This window comes from Limanda limanda, chromosome 4 (assembly GCF_963576545.1).
Source record: "Limanda limanda chromosome 4, fLimLim1.1, whole genome shotgun sequence".
NCBI classification, from domain to species: Eukaryota; Metazoa; Chordata; class Actinopteri; order Pleuronectiformes; family Pleuronectidae; genus Limanda; species Limanda limanda.
Genome location: NC_083639.1, coordinates 25,365,708 through 25,382,838, shown reverse-complemented (window position 1 = coordinate 25,382,838; position 17,131 = coordinate 25,365,708). Strand labels below are relative to the sequence as shown.

The 17,131-nt window shown below is 44.3% G+C and overlaps 2 protein-coding genes across 2 annotated transcripts; one reads left to right on the top strand and one right to left on the bottom strand.

The window, feature by feature from the left end:
• Positions 1 to 155: 155 nt before the first annotated feature.
• Positions 156 to 3,323, bottom strand: aadacl4 (arylacetamide deacetylase-like 4). The gene is made up of 4 exons (XM_061070705.1): positions 2,947 to 3,323; positions 2,291 to 2,516; positions 1,031 to 1,094; positions 156 to 939 (listed from the first exon to the last, which is right to left on the bottom strand). Exons 1-4 carry the CDS (start codon positions 3,121 to 3,123, stop codon positions 156 to 158), a joined length of 1,251 nt encoding a protein of 416 aa, XP_060926688.1. The 5' UTR covers positions 3,124 to 3,323.
• A 3,947-nt stretch (positions 3,324 to 7,270) lies between these two features.
• dhrs3b (dehydrogenase/reductase (SDR family) member 3b) lies at positions 7,271 to 16,768 on the top strand. The gene is made up of 6 exons (XM_061070566.1): positions 7,271 to 7,468; positions 13,355 to 13,498; positions 13,857 to 13,976; positions 14,450 to 14,688; positions 16,146 to 16,271; positions 16,359 to 16,768. The coding sequence occupies exons 1-6, from the start codon at positions 7,271 to 7,273 to the stop codon at positions 16,441 to 16,443; spliced, it is 912 nt and encodes a 303-aa protein (XP_060926549.1). The 3' UTR covers positions 16,444 to 16,768.
• The last annotated feature ends 363 nt before the right edge of the window (positions 16,769 to 17,131 follow it).

The following is a 17,131-nucleotide window of genomic DNA, read 5'->3' as shown; positions in this document are numbered from 1 at the left end:
TGGAAAGGGGACGGGTGGGTAGGGATTGTCTTCTGTGAACAGTATAGTTCTAATAAAGAAGAACACTCTGCCACCGGAGGCAATTTTTTTGTTTATTAAAGTGTAAAACAAAAGAGAAAGTAGATAAAGTACAATCACGATCCTATCGATGAGCTTCACAGTGTTTTCACGTAGCTAACGACGCCGTCCACCGCCAGCCGAGCGGAGGGGAAGCTGAACCAGCCCTGGTTGAAGAAGTTAATCACGCCGTGGAAACCGTCGGTGAGGTGTTGCCAGGTGACGTCTTTCTTCAGGTCCAGCAGCCGCTTCCTGTAAAGAATCCCATCATCCCTCAGGACGTCAAACTCACAGGTGAGGAGGAAGGTGGGCGGCGATTTCTCAATGTCGGCCTCGTCCGCCAGCAGAGGTGAGACCTCGGGCTCCAGACCGGCTCTGATGGCGTGGTACACCTGCCCGTCGTATTCCGGGGTCGGCTTCTCGCTGAAGCCCCGGGCGAGGCACTCGGGGGGGAGGTTGGACGGGGAGAGCCACTCCTTGTAGCGCGGCCTCACCTCAGTGGGGACGTGGATGCCCTCCAGCACATCCTGGCACACGGACATGTCTCCGCTGAGGTACTGCAGGAAGTAGAACGCCATCCGGGCACGGAACAATATGGGCACGGCGTGATTCTGCTGGTACGAGGGCAGGTTGAAGTCGGCCATCTGCAGCGCCGGGTAGAGGAGGACCTGGGCGCAGGGGGACGGCAGATGTCCGTCCTCTCTCCTCGCCAGCCTTTGGCACAGGGCCGCTGCCAGGTTAGCCCCAGTGCTGTCCCCCCCGACTGCCACTCTGCGAGAGTCCACGCCGAACTCGGCCTCGGAAACAGACAGGAAGTGACACGTTGCCGCCTCGCAGTCGTCCAGCTGGGCCGGGTACCGGTGCTCAGGGGCTAATCGGTACCTAAAGGGGGTGAGAGCAACAATATGTTGAATTCTGGCGATTTGGTGGAGAAATAACAGAGTTTCTAAGCAGCGTGGAAATGTTCACGTACCCAACAGAGACGACTGTGGTGTTGGACTTCATGGCGATGTGCCGACAGACTTCATCAACAGAATCTGTTCAGGAGCAGAAGCACATCACAGTTAATACCAGCTTGGAACCAGGTTGGATCGTCTTAGCAGAAATACCTCAGACAGAACATTTTCTATTCTTCTCTCTGTTGACACTAATCCTCTTTTCTCTATTCAGGCAGCATATTTAAGAAATGTGTATGATTTGATAATATTAACTTATATTCAGGAATGGGAAGGAATGAACCCTAAATAAATTCTGTAGTTTATTCAAGTATTTATTGAAAGATTTCTATTAATCACTTTCAAATGAAAATGTTATATGTCTGGTTAGGTGACTGTGCATGTTCACACTTAACTTTCAATTATTGTAAAGAATGTGAAGATCTGTTAACGATCAAATTGCCCAAAGATATTTAATATAAAGAAGTAAAACTTGAGCAGCAACTGGAAACATCACATTAAAATATAGGAAATATAGGAAAACAAACAAACATGTAGGTTTAGACTGAATTTAAAGATGACAGTTGACCACACAAGTGAAGCCAATCTTCTAAATCGCCCCCTGGTGGCCCTCTGCACACAGGAAAATCAAACCTATTATATTATATATTATTATATATAATATATTTCTGGTCTAGTGACTGTACACTTAACATTCAAATATATTGTAAAGAATGTGACAAACTTTTAACGATTCAAATTACCCAAAGAAATTTAATATAAAGTAGTAAAACGTGGGCACCAACTGGACACAATACAGTTAAATAAAGTATATAACAGGAAAAACTAACATAAATTATAGGTTGAGACTGTATTTAAAAATGGACGACATGACAGTTGACCACACAAGTGAAGACAATCTTCTAAATCGCCCCCTGGTGGCTGACTGCAGTATAGGAAAATCAAAACCTGACTCCTCCATGTCAGTGGAATGGGATGTGGACTTAATTCAGAAGTCAAAGAGAATGTTAGTTAAACCATCGGAGAAGAGGAAGTTCTCATCACACTGATGTTTGTTCAAGTGTTTGTACAACGAGGCGAAGAAGATGATGCAGGATTCATATTATATACAAATTATGGACAACATACACAACTCATTTCCATTTTTTAAACTATTAAAGGATCCAAATGGATTTGTATTTGTATTTAATGGAAGAACAAGACAACAATATGGTCATATAACTTTCCACTGTGAGTATTTATTTGATTTGACTTGAAGTGATGTGTACATTGTTTACCTATACTGCCCAGGACCCATCCTCCTCCATGGAAATACACAAGGCCTCTTCTCAAGCCGTCTTGAACAGCAGTCGGTTCGTAGACTCGCACCGGAACCTCAGAAAACTTCAGGTCCTTCACTCGCAAACCCGCAGGAACCGGTTTCAAGCGAGTCAGAAACCAGGCCGTGAACCATCGGATGTAGCCGACCTGATTGCAAACGCCCAGACGATGCAGGATCCGGCCCTGAGAGGAATCAGCAGAATTACCACGAGTCGCAGACGAGTCAAAAAAGTAGAAAGAAAAGTCTGTTCTTAAAGTCAAAGCAAAAGTTATTCTCTCTGAGAAACGATATTTACCATGACAACATCAAAGACGGAGAACACACGACCTTGCTTTTCTCGCACCTTTGTTCGGCTTGATTTCTTATCTAAGAATTCTCTGATCTGAGCTTTATCAGATGCTGAAGGACAAAGAAAGGACGGCTGACAAGAGCCTAAAACATTCCACTTGAGTTTTAAAAATATTGCCCTGGCAGAAGCTCTTTTCTATTACACTCAGGAACAAGTTAAAGTAGTAATGGGGAAAAAAGAACTTACTTGTAACAGATCCCGAAACATGCAGAAAACATGAACTAATAAGCACTAATGATTCCGCAGACGCTGTAGTTACTCACCACAATTGCTATGCCAACAAACAAGCCATGAACCGCGTGCAGCTTCCACCTATTTGCAACCCCACGAGGAATGTCTGAATTCGTCAGCTCCGAGAACACAAGTCCAATTACCAGAAGGAGGAAGGCTGCAGCTAGAGCAGCGAAGCCAATTATCAAAATTGCAGAGCCGATGTCCATGGTGCTGCCGCTCAGCTCGGCTCAAGGTGAATCATTACGGGCCAATGTTTTATCTACCTGCTTTCAGCCTTCCTACCCCTCCCACATCTGCATGCAACACATTCTGACCTTGGTTTCACTTAATGACATGTTTGGCTGCCTGTTGCCCGGGAATAAAAGGAGTAATTATATCCTGCAATGTATTTTATGGACACGAAATTAAATGAATTACATGTTTCCCTAAGAAACCAAGCTAAATAGTGCACAAAACATTTTATGTTAATGGGATGGCTGTTTAATTACTCATTCGTTGCCCGAGCAATAGTTTTTACAAATATTTGAGGGATGTTGTGGTTTTATGGAGGAAATGTGTCGTGCTTACAGCTGCTCGAGGCACAGAGTCACACTCCCAGTCGTTGTGTGTCTAATGAAAAGCAAATGTAGTGAGATTTTAGTGAAGGCTGACCAAGGACAGCCTCATCTGAACTTTCATTGCCGATCTGTAGATGGCAGTGATAGCATGAGCATAAATAAACACTGCCCTCTCATATGTACTTATTTACATTTGTTTCAATTTGCATTGCAACCTGAAGCCATTTGCAGCTCTCTGCTAATCCTAACTTTAATCTTTTGTCAGATTATTTTGCAAATATAACAACTTATTTCTTTATTATTTTTAGAGCTGGAAATGCACAGGTTTAAGAGCTCCCAGTCCAACTTGACTTTGGATTTACAATTTGTAAATCCCAGAAATGTGCCTTCATGAAGACAGCGTTTGGAGTCATGTTGTCCTGGAGTTGTTAGCAGTCTCCGGGAGCCTCTCTCTCTCTGCCGACCCTCAGCGGCCGAGCTGCAGCACAAAGCCCCCATTGTGAGGCTGCTCTTTAAACTCTTCCCCCATTTGCCGGAAAAAAAGCTCAGCATTCAGCAATAGCGAGTAGAAATCACAGCGCCAGGGCCAGAAATCACAGACTGGAATCTTGTCTGAGGCCCATGAATTCACACAGGACACGTTTGGGAGGCATTCAGGCAGTTTTCAGTGTGTCACCCTGACAAGCTTCTGTGACCTAGTTCCCAAAAAACTGCACAGAGAGATGTGGCCCTGCCGCAGAAACACTGTCACCACGAGGAATCAGGTTCAAACAGCCGAAGGCACACGTCAACAAATCAGCAAGGACATTCTCAATGAGCAGGATTAGAACGAATCTACCGTGCTAAACCTGAAGGTGGTGTTTACTGTGTGTTTACTATGTGAGCTTGCCTGATTCAGTGAGGACTGAATCATGAGGCTGCAAATTTCTTTCAGGCTTTTCAATGGCAGAAAATGTAATATGGACAGAAAAGAGAGCAGAGGGGCTCAATCAGCAGCTGTGGTTGTCATTATGAGGATTGAGACCAGATTCTCTTCGGAAAGGTCATGACTTTAAACGTTTTCCCAGTTTCTTTTATTTTGAAACTAAGTCTCTATCTATCTATGATAAATTAACTATGCTTATAAAGCCATTTCCCAGTTTTATCAACCACTCAAAGTTACATTCACTCGTTCACCCTCTTCAGGGCTCAGTATCTTGCCCAAGGACACACAGGCAGGAGGAGCTGGCATCAAACCATCAACCTGTAGTAGACCATGTTTTCAGCTCTGGCGCCGATCTGCAGCTATGAAAACATTACACCCAGGTGAATGTGCTAATTTCTCCTTCTTGTTTGTTTTGGCAGTCTCTCCGCTATACACATATTCTGCACAGCCGTTATGACGCCATAAATAATACAGCAAATATCCATTTACGTTTTCGTACTTCTTTTACATCTTGGGAACATCATGCAAAAGTGATTTTTGCTTCATATCATGCAAGAGACGTGAGCCTCTGACATGTGTGGGACATCGAACTGGAGTCACTGGGGGGAAAAAGCAGAAAAGGAAACTCTCTACTTCTCTATCTATCTATAGCTATCTATCTATATATATCTCTCTCTCACTCTCTCTCTCTCTCTATCTATCTATCTATCTATCTATCTATCTATCTATCTATCTATCTATCTATCTATCTATCTATCTATCTATCTATCTATCTATCTATCTATCTATCTATCTATCTATCTATCTATCTATCTATCTATCTATCTATCTATCTATCTATCTATCTATCTATCTATCTATCTATCTATCTATCTATCTATCTATCTATCTATCTATCTATCTATCTATCTATCTATCTATCTATCTATCTATCTATCTATCTATCTATCTATCTATCTATCTATCCCTCTCTCTCTATCTATCTATCTATCTATCTATCTATCTATCTATCTATCTATCTATCTATCTATCTATCTATCTATCTGTCTATAGTAAATCAGATGGGTGTTTTGATTTCATTTGTCTTTTCTCACTTGTGTTTGCTCAGTAATTCGCTGTGATTGTTTGTTTGTTTACTTGTTTGTTTTACTTCATTAATTAAGGGGCTGGACTGAGGATGAGTTGTAAAAACACCATATGACTATCTATCTATCTATCTATCTATCTATCTATCTATCTATCTATCTATCTATCTATCTATCTATCTATCTATCTATCTATCTATCTATCTATCTATCTATCTATCTATCTATCTATCTATCTATCTATCTATCTATCTATCTATCTATCTATCTATCTATCTATCTATCTATATATCTATCTATCTTAATTACTTCATTAATTAAGGGGCTGGACTGAGGATGAGTTGTACAAACACCATATGACTATCTATCTATATATATCTCTCTCTCACTCTCTCTCTCTCTCTATCTATCTATCTATCTATCTATCTATCTATCTATCTATCTATCTATCTATCTATCTATCTATCTATCTATCTATCTATCTATCTATCTATCTATCTATCTATCTATCTATCTATCTATCTATCTATCTATCTATCTATCTATCTATCTATCTATCTATCTATCTATCTATCTATCTATCTATCTATCTATCTATATTTCTATCTATCCCTCTCTCTCTATCTATCTATCTATCTATCTATCTATCTATCTATCTATCTATCTATCTATCTATCTATCTATCTGTCTATAGTAAATCAGATGGGTGTTTTGATTTCATTTGTCTTTTCTCACTTGTGTTTGCTCAGTAATTCGCTGTGATTGTTTGTTTGTTTACTTGTTTGTTTTACTTCATTAATTAAGGGGCTGGACTGAGGATGAGTTGTAAAAACACCATATGACTATCTATCTATCTATCTATCTATCTATCTATCTATCTATCTATCTATCTATCTATCTATCTATCTATCTATCTATCTATCTATCTATCTATCTATCTATCTATCTATCTATCTATCTATCTATCTATCTATCTATCTATCTATCTATCTATCTATCTATCTATCTATCTATCTATCTATCTATCTTAATTACTTCATTAATTAAGGGGCTGGACTGAGGATGAGTTGTACAAACACCATGCAGCATCTGATGCTCTTATAATATCAGAATACTTTTTGTCTTTTTTATTGAGGTTTATAACTGTGAGGGGTGATTATGACCCCAGGTTCAATTCCAGTTGATGAAATTATGCATTGGGGCACCCAGTGGGGGGGGCCCAGGACCACCGATTGGGGACCACCGCTGTGGACAAATAGGGGGAGGGAAGGGGAGGGTGGGCACTGGAGCAAAGTATTCCTCCCCACTTATCCCGTCAATCAGGATGAATGGTCCGTGCACACCTCCCCTTCAGGTTCTCAGTGCCGGAGCAGAGGCGGTGATATAAGGCAGCGCTGCGGTCACCACACGACGTCACAGGATCCTGGTGTGCACTGGGAAGCTGCTGCACGTCTCCACCAGTAGATGACAGCCAGCCACAGGCGAGATGAGCGATCACTCACACCTCCCCAGCACCTCCTGATGCCTGCCTGCGGACCAGGACATGTCAGAAGAGCTCCTCGCTGCTGCTGCTGGTGCCACGGGTCTGCGCTCCCACCTCCTCCTCTCCGGTGGATTACTCCTGCAACACGTCCTCAGGCTGCAGATGATATATTTTTCTTTATTGTGTGTGTGCATGCGGACAACAAACTTGCAGCAGCAGCTCTCGGGTCCGTGTTGGTGAAGTGAGTCCAGGCTATAGACTGCGCGTAAAACTTGCTGCGTAAAACTTGCCCCAGACTCGGACATGGATCTGCAGAGCGCCTGTCGCATGCTGCTGTTCCCGGTGCAGATGTTCTACTATCTGGTGAAGGCGAGTTTGTCCTTTCTGTGGCCGAGCAGTAAGAAGAAGGACCTGGGCAAGGAGGTGGTGTTGATCACCGGGGGGGGCCGCGGCATCGGACGTCATCTGGCCAAAGAGTTCGCCAAGCAGGGAGCCAGGAAGGTGAGTTCAGACCACTTCGGAGTCGGACCACTTGTTGCGACGACTCTCTTTTGGCACGGCACGGTTCAGTTTGTGTCACAAGCAGATGTATAGTCCTGCAGCCTCAGGTAACCTTGGCAACCCACCTGACCCCCCATTGGCTTGTTCCATGTGTTTTTAAAAAAGAAATGCTCTGATCAAGACATGCAACTGGTTTGTGTTCAGTGAGACTGGAGACACAGCCCTCAGATGTATGTGTGTGTGTGTGTGTGTGTGTGTGTGTGTGTGTGTGTGTGTGTGTGTTGGTGTGTTTAAGTATTGCACAACAGCGCAGGTCAACCAGAGGACAGGTCTGGATAGTTCTTATGGCTGATGAATGTGATTACGCACGATTGACTCACATTCATTCTGCTGAGGTCTGGAGTGAGTGTGGTGTGACTGAATTGGATAAAACGTGCATAATATTATCATATGATAAACCCATTGATTGTGGATGTGCATGTGTTTTGAGTGTGTGTGTGTGTGTGTGTTTGTGTGTGTGTGTGTATGTGTGTGTGTGCACTGAAACTGCTTCAAAGCTCATTCTCATAATAACTTCTCTGATAGTTTATTGCCATACTTTAAGTCTTTGCACTGTTCTGTCAAATCTGGCAACTTAACAACACAACACAATGTTGCATAATCCTTTTTCAGTTGCTTGAGTTTGTGCAAAACAAAGTGAACCCAACACAAAAGAGTTACGGAGGAGACAGATTACATTATCTCGAGCGAGTGTAATACAAAGGTAGAAGATCTTATCCCGAAAAGGAACACACGGCACAAGCCGGTGAGGTCAGAAATATGATGAGTAGTCACTTTTACTCTGTGAAACTGACGTCATCAGAAGCTCATGTTTTTAATATTCCGTCGAATCCAGTTTAAAATCCTGATCTGTGGATTTTAAACGTCGGTGGATCCAGAAACTAGAGCAATCAATCCATGCCATGCTTGCAAAATTCTTCAGTTTCAAATCCATATTCTTTGCAGAAGTTTAAAAGTAATGTGTCCAGTCCTTCAGAGAACCCCTCCACCCTTCCACCCTCCACCCCCCACCCCCCACCCTGACCACCCTTCACCCCCTAACTAGGAGCCATCACTTGGGCCTGAGATGCTCCCACAGCTCCTCATCCCTGCAGATCAGCCTCACCTCCGTTCCCATCATCCTCTCCAGCCACCGTTACTCTAACCGACCCGGTGGGTGAACATCACACAGCCGAGTGCCTGATGAGCCATCGGTGTCCCTTCAGTGCTAACATGTTAATACCGTAGTTTTTGATCACCCTCAGACGGGAATCTTCATTACACATGGAAGAAAATGTTAGTAATTCCGCCCGCTAGGAAGCCACTGAGCCGCCAAGCTGAAAAGGCTGAAAGGCTGCCGGTGGTAATTATCTGTTCGGGCGGGACATGCACTCCACAGCTTGGATGCTCTCTCTCTCTCTTAAGGCGCAATTTTAGCAGCTTGAAAACATTGCTAAAAGCTCAATGAAACACTAACTGCCTGCCCCTGTCTTTCAATGCCATCTCCTCGGGGAGCGAGCAAGAAGAAACCTGGTGGGTTTTAAAAGCTTTACTCTGCAGCTGCACAACAAAGGATGTCACCGGGCTTTTCAGCGCCCCATTGTTGGGTATTATCAAGGTGTGAAGGCTTTGAAAACAACACCTGTGGTAACGTGTATGACAATTACTCCCTGCCTGGAGAGATGCTAAAAGGAAATGGGGACGGCAATTATGAATAACCTCCGTGAACTCGTGCTCACCCCCCCGGTTTCGAGCCGCTTTGTGATTGGCAGCCGGAATTTCCTTTTTCCCCTCTGCTCGGGCTTTGGTGTTTTCACGGTGTTAGGAAGACTTACTGTGGCTTTGATTTAAAAGGAAGAACTCGGTGAGATTGGAGAGCTGGGGACACAAGGAGGGTGGGCAGGGCTTCTTTGGGGGGGGGGACTGTTGCAGAAGGAAGCTCTGAAAACAATAAACCTGAACCAAAGCATTTTCAGACATCCAAGTTCAGGGCTCTGGAAACAGTTTGCAACTTTAGACTTTAAACATGTTTCTTCAAAGCTTGTTTCTTCCGACTATTTTTTCTTTCAGTGCAAACAACAGCAAGTTTGAATAAAGCCCCGGTTTTTATGTGGCTGTTAACATTGCGTAAAGAGATCGCTTTAGACGAACCAGACACTGACAACAGGTTTGTGTGTGCATGCGTGAGACTGTGTGTGTGTGTGTGTGTGTGTTGTGCTGGAGGCGGGAAGCACACCACTCCCAGCTGGGTATTGCCCTGCAACTGACCTTGCTGTCTCTGCAGTAATTAGACAGCGGCAGGCGACTGCCTCCTGAACTCCTGCTGCCCCCTGTGTGTGCTGCCTCTCCGCTGGCCCCGGACAATGGGTGTGAAGAGGAGGGCTCCTACCTCCTACCCACCCATACATCCAGACCTCCAGAGATAGAGTATCAGTGTATCACTGTAATTCAGCTGCAGCTCCCGGGGTCACGGAGACGTGCAGCACATCTCGGTTATCGAGCGGCATCTGCACTCTTCCTCTCTCTCTCTCTCGGTTGTTTCAAGCTTTGCAGCAGGACTTTGTCGAGTGGGGATCTTCTACTCGCAGCACGTGTTGACCTCAAGTCTTGTCTGGGATCCCTATAGTTAGTGTCAGGCGTGTTAGTTTATCCTTTAAGAGAAGATGGGCCGAACTCGGTTTGTTCAATCTAGTATTTGTTTAGGAAGCAATGAACAGGTTATGGATCAGCAATGCAATGGGATTCCAACACACTAGTTGTATCAGAGCGCCACAAACATCCGGCGCCTGTCCATTTTATAAGAGTAGATCTTCGTTCCTCCCTCCTCGGATCCAAATGCCATCCTCCTGGCATTTGGATACGGAAGTGAACAGGAGACACTCCCAAGGCCTTGACACAGCTGAGGCCATGAGGGCCAAACAGTGGTTGTTGGAGAAAAGATATTATGTTCCTGCTATATCGGCTGTACGTTCTGTTTGTACAGACATTCGGAGCAACTAAACCAAAACAAGGCAACAACAATGTGACGCACACACATTTCTAGCTAGTTTCAAGATTGAACATTCTGAGAATCAAAAAGGTTATTGCTAATAATCTGTATGAAGGCCTTCATCTGGCTTAAACTGCTCCTATCTTTATTGTTAAGAGTACAAATATAGTTTGAAATGTTTCTATCTTTCTTTGTTTAGAATTCTGTCAGACACAACCTATAGTTAAAATATTGAAATCCTCACATTAGAACAACCACAGATTTATCGCTGAGAGTGAAGGAGGCTTGTGCAAGGTCAATTAAAACCCTGTTTTCTTACCGTTTCCATCCACATAGCAATTTGGCCGGAGCTTGTTTGCTCTGAGGGTCCTGTGTGTTGCGACGGGTGATAAACCTAATGAATTAAATAACATTGTAACGGGAGAGAGCACAGTGTGAGTGCCGCCTTTTAATGAGAGCTGTCAGCTTTGTTTGTAAGGCTTCAAATCCTATTAAAAGCTTTCGGTTATTTTATCAAGACCTGTCTGCCTTCGTTGATTACTTAAATGGGCTTGCAAATGAAGCAAACAAAAAAGAAAAAATCACCAGCAAGTCAAACAAGGGCCGTCTACAGAGGAAGTACTGTTCCGGATCTGATAAAGAAGTAAGGAACACATCCCGGCCTGTAATCTGTGACGTCCCTGGAGCTTAACAGTGTCAGGCCTCTATCTGTGGTTCACTTATGTTTGCTAGCAGAGTAGGGTTGGGTATTGTTTGGGTCTTTTCTGATATCGGTGCTAAATCGATACTTTTAAAACAGTAACGACACTCGAACGATACTCGAACGACTTTGTTTTTGCTGTGGCACATTAGAAGTTCAAATTTAACATATTAACTGTTAACTGTTTAACATATACACGAAACAAATCCAAACAACAGAAATGCATAAATGAAACCAAACACAAACACAATAATTTAAGACTAAATAACAGTTTCAGTGCTCAATACAGCAGATTACCTTTTGAAAGATTGTTTTGTGGACAGTATCTGCAAGTTCAATGCAAAAAGCAAATCACAGATCATTATATGCAATGGATCCCTTAAGAGTGGCTCATGCAAAAAAATCCTGCAAGCTTGCTGAAAGTGTTAATGAGTAAAAGTTCTACTACAGATTGAAGTTTATCATCCATAAAGGCCGATGATGTGCAGCACAGTATTCTACATGTACATGCAAATATACTTTATTTGCACCTTATCTTTCTCGTCATGATTAATAGATCATTTAAAATCCATGCTGCCCATTGAGCAGATTTATGCATAACACTGGTATAACACAATGGAAATGACTCTGATGATTCATGGGCTAACAGACAGACACGTGTGTGTGTGTGTGTGTGTGTGTGTGTATACACGTGCACACACGGCAGTCTCGCTCGCTGTCTCTCAGATACACAAGATCACTTTCCAGAGGACTTTTTGCTCAAATATTAACCTCGGTCACGGGCGAGCGGCCAAATCCCACACTGGCGTTCTCAGCACTTCACACACGCTATGTTTTCAGACTCCCTGACCAGAAGTGACGGCGCTCATCTGCCCAACAGGCCGTGTAATCTCTTTGAGAATTTGTGTTGGAGAGACGAGAGGAGGGCTCATCCCCTGATTTCATTACCTTTCTCTGACCCCAGAGACTGACAGATCTAATTGCCCAATCACTACCCCCCCTCCCACCCCTCCGTCCAAACCCCCCCTGTGCTCCCTGCTCAAATGACCAGCCTTCATTTAGTCTCCGGGTGGATGAAGAGACAATTCATTCACACAGCAGCCCCCCCCAACCCCCCACCCCCCTTCCCCTGAGCCTTTAATCTTGCTCGAAAACTATTTGTCGGAGTGAAAATGGCCTCTCTGTTCTCTGAATGAAAAGAGCAATTGGTTTGCTTCTCAACAGCAGGAAGAATATATAAGATGATTTGGTCAACTTTTTATAACTGATTAAAACGTGGAGTTAATCCCAGTGTCCAGTCATAAAGTGAGGAAAAAAAGTAAATCTATTTTGTATTAGATCGTTTTTCTGATCGGTCAGATTCCTGAACGAACTTTGTTTACTTTTCTGATTCGCAGGCAGCTATCAAATGCTGTGGAGTTTGACTTTTTTTAGTTTTTTTCTTTTGCCAGAAAAGAATTTGCACAAAAACACATGTAATGTTTGTTGATGACGGACTGTTGTTTGTTCCATTCATAAGCAGCAGCTCCCTCTGATTCACAGAAGATTCTCCATGTTAAGGCTCCAGTATGCTTCTACCTATCCGTGTCGCGGAGAGGGACGCACGGATACCAGGGAGTCTTTTTGATTTTTGCTTCTCCGACGACAATCCGTCTGAAAACAATTCACCGCCAAACAGTAGGTGGTGCAACGGAAGACAAGCTTAGAGAAGCCTACCCCATTTCTGAAAAGAAGAAGTCCACGTGTTTATTTACCACTGTCGGCTTGCCTCCCACACACTGAGCCATGGCAATTCAATGTTGCTATCCATATTCGTATCGTAGTTGTGTTTGGATTTTACCGTGGCCGTCTTATGATATACGGAAGAAAACAGGAAGAAAAACCGGAAGTTTGAGGTCTGGAAATGTGAAATACGGAAAAGACGTCGTACGGAAATGATGTAGTTCGCGGACCAATCACAGCCAAAGACTGTCCGTGGGGTCTCCGAAATAAACATGGACAGTTAGAAAAATCAGAGGTGCACGAAAAGCTGTCCAAAGCGCTCGGAGAGAGTGTTCCACGGCAAATAGGGCGGTCCTATCTGTCCGTGTCCGTCGAAACGCAGAAGCATAAAGGACCCTTTACTCTCTAACCCTTCCGAATGTCTTTCTTTCACCAGGTGATCTTATGGGGCCGGACGGAAAAGTGCCTCAAAGAAACGAGTGAAGAGATCTCTCTCTCAGGAACCGAGTGCCATTACTTCCTGTGTGACGTGGCCAACCGGGAGGAGGTCTACAAGCAGGCCAAGGTGGTCCGAGAAAAGGTACGCCGTGCAGTTTCATATTTATAAAGATATATTTCTTCTACTTGAACCTATACGAGAAATGTCTTTTCCGCGCACACACACACACAGAGCAACACATCATAAAATCTTTCCCCTGGATGCCTGGCTGTCTCCTCCGTAATGTATTGGCTCGGAGCCACTCTGTCTCCCATCTGGTGTATAGATTACACTTCATCTGAAATATCTGTATAAGAGCGGGGAATATTCCTGACAGCTCTGGTGCAGAACAACTGCATCATCTCATGCAAGCAGACAAGAAAACGCATAATACCATTGCCAGTGCCCCCCCCCCCCCTCTCTCTTTCTCCTTTCTAACTGATGTGCTTTCTAATCTCAGGTGGGAGATGTTACGATGTTAGTGAACAACGCAGCTGTGGTCCACGGCAAGAGTCTGATGGACAGCGACGACGACGCCCTCCTGAAATCCCAACACATCAACACCTTGGGACAGTTCTGGGTGAGACTTTAGTCTTAAGAGCAGTTTGTAGCAGTGAGGCCTCGCAGCTCACATGCAGATGTGGGGGAATTCCACACAAATGAGCCTCATCGTGTTCATATTGTGATCACAGCGCGACAGGGATACACAGTAGGCAACGCCAGGCATGCCAATCCCGTCTGCTGGCGTTGTTGTGGCAGGTTAAGTGGGGTATTTCCAAATTGCTTCTCAGCCGGTGAAACATGAGAAAGGTTTAATGGCATTTTTTATTTTGAATGGAGATCAAAAGACTCTTCTGTAAGCAGACAGAAATGCAATTATCAACTAAATGGAAATGGAAATTTACCCTGAGGTTCCATTGTGGGCCTGTTTATCGTGTCTGCTCGTCTCGTTACGCTGCCTGAACCATTTCACCTTCTATTACCAGTTCTCCTTCCATTTTGTCGTCATTCACTCCTTCATTCTCATCTTATTTGTCTTCCCTCGTGTCTCAGACTACAAAGGCCTTCCTGCCTCGGATGCTGGAGCTGCAGCACGGCCATGTGGTCTGCATCAACTCCATTCTGTCCCAGTCGCCCATTCCTGGGGCCATCGACTACTGCACCTCCAAGGCCTCGTCGCTGGCCTTCATGGAGAGCCTGACGCTGGGCCTGCTGGACTGCCCCGGTGTGGGCTGCACCACGGTGCTTCCCTTCCACACTAACACAGAGATGTTCCAAGGAATGAGAGTCAGGTGAGAAAGCAACTAGAAGTAGGAAGTAAAGGTGTATCCTCTTCTACGATCTGAGTTTTTAGGACCCATACCCCATGCAGGATTTTAGGGGTCGTCATGTTGGCCTTCAGGTTATTAAGTCCATCACGTAGCTTCTGACTGAATAACAATTTAAATTGCCATAAGTTGTACTCTAATAGTCCCTTCAGGATCAACCCTACTGACCAGGGAATCTCCCAAAGGACATTAGAATGCTTTGTGCAACCGACCAGCACTTTGCAGATTCCTACCCTCGTAGCTTGGTTGTAACAAAACTGAAAATATTCTTGCTCAACTCCACTTAGGTGAGTTTAAAACAAGTCGAAGATAGTAGTACACCAGAAGGCCAGTCTGTCTGCCCCCTAGTGGCCGTTTAGGTCCCTAATGAAAAGTCTACTTTGACTTTTGGACCTTTCTCAAGCTGCTGAACTCCGGTGTTAGGCATCTATGTCACAGAGTGTTCTCGTACAACTGGATAAGCACATGCTACCGTTCACATTGTTATGTAATAGCCTCTGAAACACCTGGAACACAGTTTTTCTGGAGCACCTGCCCATCTGCTTATTTATGCAACTATCCAGTCAGACGTGAGGCAGCAGTTCAGGAGGTTTCAGTTATTAGTCATATCTAACAAAGCAAAGGGGGTGTGTGGTCTCAGTGACTACAGTACATAAAGCCTTGATGTTAATGAGAGGGGTCAGGGGAGAATGGCCAGACTGGTTCAAGCTGTCAAAAGGCTCCAGTTACTCAGATAACCACCATTTACAACTGTGGTGAGCAGATAAGCTTCTTGGAACACGTTACAACCTTGGGGAAGGGGGGTGGGGGGACTGCAGAAGCCCACGTCTGATTCTATGTCAACCAAGTGTAAATGTGGAGCTGCAGTGAGAGCAGACTTGATGGAACTAGGAAAGTGAAAGACTTGGAAAAGTGTAGCCTGGTGTTGATTTCTGCTGAGCAACGCAAAAGCCTGAGACTTTGGTGTGATTAGCATGAATCCATGGAGCCACCCGGCCTGGTGTCAACAGTCCCGGCTGCCGGTGGTGACATGCTGTGGTGTTTCTGGCTCCTCAGAACCAATCAATCATCGTCTGATCCGAGTCTAGTGGCTGACCACGTGCATCCATTAGTGGCTTACGTTTCCCATCTTCTAACGGCTCCTTACAGCCAAGATGCACCATGCAGAACTAAGAAGTGAGGACCGCTACCCACCATTAGCATAGCGCTGCTCATAAAGTGCTAATTGAGTAAATAATTAGTTTGCAATGCCGCCATAAAAAGCACACAATGCAATGAAGGCTTTGTTTACATCGTTATTCCAAGTGAAATCTCCACCAAAGGGCTCGTTACGAGAAGTGGATTCCCCTGGAAAATGCATTTTTTATTTAATCTGACTGATCATCACTTTATTTCTAACCACGGACTACTTCCTCCCGTAGGTTCCCTCAGCTCTTTCCTCCTCTCAAACCGGAGGTGGTTGCCCAGAGGACTGTGGAAGCGGTCAGAGCTGACAAGGCCTTCCTCTACCTGCCCTGGACCATGCACGCTCTCGTCCTTCTAAAAAGGTAAACAGCTCACATTTAACTTTTCTTTAGCTTTAGTTTGCATCCATCACCATAATTAATGCCTTGTCTCTTGTCTTTCTTTTTCAGCTTCATGCCACAAGTTGCACTGGAAGAAATCCACAGGTTTTCTGGGAGTTATACCTGCATGAACACATTCAAAGGGAGGACATGAACCCGGACTCCACAGAATGTGAGGGTGACCTCGACGTCTCTGGGGCACAATGAAAGGAATATGGACCTAAAGACATCTGGTGGTGCAGGAGGCCCCATAATAGTGTGAAGAGAAAATACTTAGGGGACGTTCACAAGGGGTTTCCCTCCTGCAGGTAGAATTAATCGATAAACTGCAGGATACCCTCTGGTCCCATTGCATAAGTGTGAGTGCATATCTGTATAGTATGGAGGACTGAACTCCATTCTCACATTGAACAGAAGCCATGCTTAGGTGTGTACCAGTAGTTATTCTGGGAGATTTTGTGACACTCTTAGTCTGTTTTTACACTTTTTTTTGTTTTTTTTTATCTGCCTTTTTTTTTTTAAATGTGTCTTTGAATCAAAGCAAAGTAATAAAAATGGAGTTTTAGAGACACACTGTGTTTCTTTGTGCATGACGAAAATAGAGAGAGGAAAAAAAAATAACACAATCCTAGGGAGGTAGACGTTGTTTTGTGTCTGGATCTCGACTCCCATGGCGGCGTGATAACACCTTTTGATTTATGCCGAGCATGAGATCACCGACTGTGACAGACGATGTTGTCAAAACATAAAACACACAGTTGGAGGTGGGGTGGGGGGTGTGGGGGGGTGTGGGGGGGGACATGTGTATTCCTGTTTGTTCTCTGCTGTCGGTTAATGGTGCA